Raw genomic sequence first — 6,294 nt, 5'->3', positions numbered from 1 at the left:
TGATCTTATCAAATAGTGCTCTATAGAACTGATATGATTGTAAAGCATTTTAAAAATTATGAAACTAGAAATTATAGTAAATTTATTATTTATATTTTTTAATTAATAGTGTCTCAATCAGAATAATTTATTGAATTTGCTGAATCATTCGAAATGGTAAATGTATATTTGTTTCCATTATTTCTTCTAATAAAAGTTATAATTTTATGGCATTTAAGTGATAAAATATAGCAAAATTAAATAATTTCGTTTAATATTTTTACAGTTATTGAATACAAATTTCATTTTTTATACACAAAACATATTTAATATTTTGTAAATTTTATGTATTCGTTTATTTTTTAAAAATTAATTCAATGGTAAATATAGATATAACTTATTCTACACTTGATGCTGATGTTTACATTTTGTTTTTGTAAATTTTACAGGAAAATTATCAGTTATCAGATAATCAAATTCAAGGTGAGAATTGTATTTTTCATGCTGTAAATTAAAATTGATATTCCGGTCAAATTTATAGCTTCTGTTTTATTTTCTGTAGAGTTGAAAGCTGCCTTTTCCATGTTAGATAAGAATCAAGATGGTAGAGTTAGCGCTACAGAAATTAAATTTATGCTAGATAATTTTGGTATCTGTCTAACAGATTCCACAATACAGCATCTTATACAGCAAGCCAGTGGAAATAGTATGTTATTTTATTGTAAATAAGTGATGTAGCCCTTCATTTAATTAATGGTGTTTTTAGATGACGGACTAATAGATGAATCTGAATTTCTTGCGTGGATGGCATCCCACCAGCAAGCATTGATGGACGATGAGACCGAAGACCTCCTCGCAGCTTTTAGGGTGTTTGACAGAGACAGAAATGGATATATCACACGGGTATAATTGTTTTTCATTTATCATCTCTGAGTTTTTATTTAAATGATGCAAAATTTGTATAATAAATTAATTAGGACGAATTAAAAGTGGCAATGGATCTTATCGGTGAGCCAATGTCTGAACAACAGCTTGACGACTTATTGGAATTGATTGACGTAGATAATGATGGAAGAATTAATTATGAAGGTGAGATGGGTTTGTACAGAACTATATATATGTTTATGTAATTTGTAATTCTTATTATAGTTTACAATTTTATTTGCAGAATTTGTCAAAATGCTCTTATAAAAATAATTCTACAACAAATTTTTGGAAGGAACTAAAAGCAAATAGTTACTATCATTTGTTTTGGGTGCTTGTATTGATGGAATATATATAAATTATAAAAAATTTTCTATATCTTTGTATTTGTTAAGTTTATAATAAAATATTAATATTTGTTTTTTATGTGACACAAAGTACTGAATCTATATATATAATCGAGACGGGTTGATAATAATAATGATAATAATAATAAGCGCAGAGCCCAAACGGTTAGGAGTTGAAAGTTGAAATTTGGTACACAGATAGGATACGTCACGAAAATGCACACTAAGAAGGGATTTTTCGAAATCCCCCCCCTGGGGGGAGAGAGACAGGATTAAAACTTCTATATACATTATGGATATGAGCCAAACAGTTAGGAGTTGAAAGTTGAAATTTGGTACACAGTTAGGGTATGTTAGGAGAACGCACACTAAGAAGGGATTTTTCGAAATTCCTCCCCACGGGGGAGAGGGACAGGATTAAGGCTTGATACTTCCATCAACAATGGAAGTGTTAAGTAACAATGGAAGTGCTAAGTAACAATGGAAGTGCTAAGTAACAATGGAAGTGCTAAGTAACAATAAAAGTTTTAAGTAACAATGGAAGTGTCAACAATGGAAATGTTACGTAACAATGGAATTGTTAAGAGAAAGCGACGTGCGATATGTAGATGCAGTTTTTTTCGTTTTTGCGGGAAATCGAACATATTTTTAGACCCATCTAAAAATTCTCTAAGGGGACCCAATTCTTGCATTCTGTGAAAACGGGTAAGGTTGACTGTAACGTAATAATCTTAATCTTCGCTATCGTTACTTTTGCCCGAGCAACGCCGGGCCCACCTGCTAGTAGTTTAATATTCACTTTAGTTATTCTCCTTATCTTTTGAAATCAGATAAGATTTGTATGTATGAAAACAGATATGAGGAAATAATTCAGTACAAAAACATAAATTTCATTGGTCGCCAAAGCATGGTATCAGAGACATGCAGCTCTCAAACACTATTGCATTTGAGGGTGTAATAATGCGGCTTATGCAAGATATCTTGTATATTAAAGCTGCATTACTAGGCAATGCAGCTTTAATATAACAGATAAGCAAACCAATGATGTGGCCCATTTCAAATCAGTCTGTCCTTGGTTTGCTTATCCAGCTATATTTAAGCACTTTATTTCTTATGATGATTTATAGGCTTTGAATGGTGTCATTTTTGAAAAATATTACGTTAACTTATTTAATATACAAAAATATATCATAACACAATAAGACTAATTTGTCTGTTAACCAAAACAATTGCACTGCTTCAGCTGAGGGTAGCCTCACTGTGACATTCTGTATGTCATAGTGAAGTTAGTCTCAGCTGTAAATGAAATTCCGTATCACTGTTGTTACATATATTACTTTAAATTTACGGATAATTTGTAGTTTAGAGCCCAACACATATGTATATGTAAGTCAGTGTCAAAGCACCTAAAAGGCTTTTGAGGCTTCCTAAATGTTAAACTTAAATCATAAAATTGAAAATTTTAATTGATCTTATCAAATAGAAAATGTGGAAATCACAGTTTTAACACACTTCTAACCAATAATGGCATGTGTGAAATGTGAGATTAATCTTCAATAGTCTCGCATCTTGCATGCAGATTTCACGTATGATTTAAGTTTTTGTAAAGTTTAAAATAAATAGATGAAAAAACTGAAATTAGTTTTTTCCTATATTTATTTCTAGTTTAGTCATTAAGAAAATATTATTACAGTAGAGTCTCGAAAACTCGGCCTAATGTGGACCGAAGGGTGGCCGAGTTTGTGAAAATGCCGGGTTATCGGGAATGGGGTTAAAAAAAATAAGTATGAGTGTTTCCTCAGAAANTTCGGGAATCGACAAAAATATCGGCAGCATGGTCCTCTAGTTTAATATAAACTTAATAATTGAGGGAACTAGTTACTATGTATCTTAGGCTACGTATTTTTAAATGATGTAGGGAGAGGGTATATATGTGTATTTATATTTAGATATTTATGTAATCTTTTTATATTTCCGTTGCTAAGTTCACAATGACGTCATTTGCAATGGATTATAAGGCTAGTTCGAAAAGATTCGAAAAACGTGTTAACTGTACTAAGCGTTCGATTTACAATTTTGTTGTTTTATTTGATTTATTTTCTTGAGAAAGGTCTTTTAACAAGACCGAAAACGTTAGAAAGTTTCTCTTATAAACTTTGGCTGCAAGAAAAGGTGTTTGAGTAAGTGTTTTGATATTACAGTATATAGTCTAGAACGATTTTAATATATTATTTTCAAAAATTGAATAGAAACTTAGAAATTGAACATTTCTGAAGTTTTTGTTTTTATCAACACTTTTATTAGGTTTTGTTTTGATAATTGAGGAAAAAATTCCATAATTTTACACAAAATACTTACACATTTTCTTAATGCAATAAATCTGATAAAAACACTTTTTAGGAACCAGTTTGGTATTCTTTAATTTATTTTTGAATAAATGTTTTCAAACTTATTCAAACTAATAAACTAGAATGAACAATGCAATATCACTGAAATGCTTTTGCATTTTTAAGAAAATATATTTTACTTTATAATATTTATAACATCAATCATACGTTTAAAATAATGTATGACAGTAAAACATGGTAACAAATTTCACATAAACTCAAAAGAAACATAAATTATGAGGAGTTTTATATTTTTTAATCTCTAGATTGGATAAAATAGCTCATGGAAGACAATGATGGAGAAGACTTTTATTTTGAACTTATCATTCTCAGTATGCAAAAAAATATCCTGCTGAGGGTATAATTACAAGGTATATTGTATATTGATAAAAATATTGATTTTATATTTGAGATGAAGCGTTAGTGAAGCCTGTTCTATGTGGCTTACAATATTGCATTGACCTCAAAATTTGATTGATTGATTTTGATTAAACTTTGCCATTTACATTAATTGAGAGGAAGAATCCAAAAATGTAATAATGGTCCATGTAAGTGTAAAAAATAGGGTTCCATGATGTTGATATACAGTGCTATTAGTGATAGTTTTCATGCTGCATGATCAATAAAGTGCACCCAACAGAATTTAGGAGCTAAAAATAAAACAGAACTGCGTGAACCTAATGGAAAATAGTGCAAAAAACGAACAAAACACAAGAAGAAAACAGTCAGCATTGATTGCTTTGTTCTTGGATCGCCTCTCCATGTTAGCAGGTGCAAGGATTGTCCCTCTGTACCTGACCAACATAACGATTACCTCTCCTGCAAGCGGCAGGTATGAGGACTGCTTCTCTAGTGGCATCTTATATACTACTATTGTATCATATACTGTATTTGAATAAGGTTGAAAACATTACTCTGGCACACTAATTTTATTAACTGTATGAGTATAGGGGTAAAATCTAAATTATTGGAAGTGTGTTTCAGTTATTGCGAACAATGATGATGCTGACCAAACTATTTTTCGACCAGTATTAGATCACTTTTAAACAAATCTTTTTAATGATAAAATAATTTTGTACTGTTATTTATTGGGGTGATGTACAAATTTATGGTGTGTGATTTCACTTTTTTTTTTTTTTTTAGTGTAGTATTGTCTTGGAATGAGATACTTGCATTGTGTTTGAGAAAACAAAATAGATGAAAATCCATAGGAGCCAGATCTGGATAGTCTGGCAGATATTGAATGGTCTTCCAGTTAGTTGGAGGTGTTGATTCATCAAAATTTCATATCATGTTCCTATTACACGTGTTGTTGCCGGGAGTACGGGTACCACATACACTCACCAATATGACAAAAATCAATCTGTTGCCATCTGTGCCACTCTGCTTTGTCAGTATTGCCATGCTTATGACTAACAGCAATCCTTTTTCTCCCACATTGTCACAGGCAACAAGTAGTGTTGATATGTCAATGTGAAGAAATGAAAGAATGGCAGAGTTCACAGAGACAGACAGCACAGTCTCCAGCCCAATCTTCATCCGTACGAGACAACATTGTATGTATGGTTGGATGTGGCAGGGTTTATCCACCATGAATTACTTCCGAGAAATTAAACTGTCACTGCTGCACAGTACATTGATCAACTTCACAGTCTGGCAGAAGCCATTTGTGTGAAGTGGCCATGTTAGAGTGTATAAACAGCTTTTGTCATTAAGCTACATAGTGGATTCTGTTAAATGAAGATGCATAAGAGTTTTAACTCCATCTAATACATCTTGACATAATTTATCTACAGATCTTACCTCTATTACTTTCACTCTCATAAAATTGAAATTTTCACCAATAGTGTGAACGTTTTCTTTTGTTTGTTTAGTTATGGCAATGCAACGCTTGGGCGATCTGCCTAGGGGGATGCCTTCCGGGAGGTCTTTTTAAGGGAAACTGGCCCCTATTTAGCTGTTACAAACATGGAGAAAACCTGGAAAATTCCACATGGCCAACCCATCGGAGCAAGGTGTGAACTCCCAGTGTTCAGGGAACGAAGACTGCTTGGCCACATTTGATTTTACTTTCCCAGCTGTTATATAATACAGGAAAGTATTGGAATCATGTCAAATTTGACCTCTGGATTTTTTGCAATCTCCACATTTTGAGACCCCCTGAACCCAAAAAAGAAAAAATGGGGAAAAAATTGTGTGTTGGTGTCTATTTTGTTCAATATCTAAGTATGGAGTAAAGATTAAGAAACAAAATTTAGTATGGTAACTTGCATATAAGGAGCATTGAAGCTATTAAATTTTGGTAGATAAAGTTTAAGAGGGGTTTATGTATCATATCTTGGGGATGTTAATGAAATTTTAATTGCTATTGACATTTACAATATTTAAAAAAGTCATCTACTATTGATATCAATAGTGTATATATATATATATATATACAGATATCCTTTGATTAATGCGGTTAATTAATACCTTAATGCTATTGCATATGTTAAGTAAAGACAGCTGTTAAAGCTGAATTAAAATTTCTGTCACATATATAAAGGAATTGCAGCAATTAATTTTGTAATTTTCAATTAGAGAAATTTCTATTTCTTAAGAATGTTGTATTATAGTATATTTCATCTTTGAAATGTATAATAAATAAAGATTTAAAT

At 31.4% G+C, this 6,294-nt stretch overlaps 1 protein-coding gene across 1 annotated transcript; it reads left to right on the top strand.

The window, feature by feature from the left end:
• The first annotated feature begins 47 nt into the window (after positions 1-47).
• On the top strand, positions 48-1,295 carry LOC111630634 (calcium-binding protein E63-1-like). Its single transcript, XM_023374775.1, has 6 exons — positions 48-156; positions 429-462; positions 542-685; positions 746-882; positions 957-1,068; positions 1,148-1,295. Exons 1-6 carry the CDS (start codon positions 154-156, stop codon positions 1,168-1,170), a joined length of 453 nt encoding a protein of 150 aa, XP_023230543.1. The 5' UTR covers positions 48-153; the 3' UTR covers positions 1,171-1,295.
• Positions 1,296-6,294: the final 4,999 nt, after the last annotated feature.

Source organism: Centruroides sculpturatus, unplaced genomic scaffold (assembly GCF_000671375.1).
Source record: "Centruroides sculpturatus isolate CEXI.00-Female unplaced genomic scaffold, Cexi_2.0 scaffold20, whole genome shotgun sequence".
In the NCBI taxonomy this organism is placed as follows: domain Eukaryota; kingdom Metazoa; phylum Arthropoda; class Arachnida; order Scorpiones; family Buthidae; genus Centruroides; species Centruroides sculpturatus.
This window is presented reverse-complemented; position numbering and strand designations above follow the sequence as displayed.

Coding starts and splice junctions, on each gene's coding strand:
- LOC111630634 (XM_023374775.1), top strand. Junction 883..956: donor GAAATGGATATATCACACGG/GTATAATTGTTT, acceptor TAAATTAATTAG/GACGAATTAAAAGTGGCAAT. Junction 1,069..1,147: donor TGGAAGAATTAATTATGAAG/GTGAGATGGGTT, acceptor TTTTATTTGCAG/AATTTGTCAAAATGCTCTTA.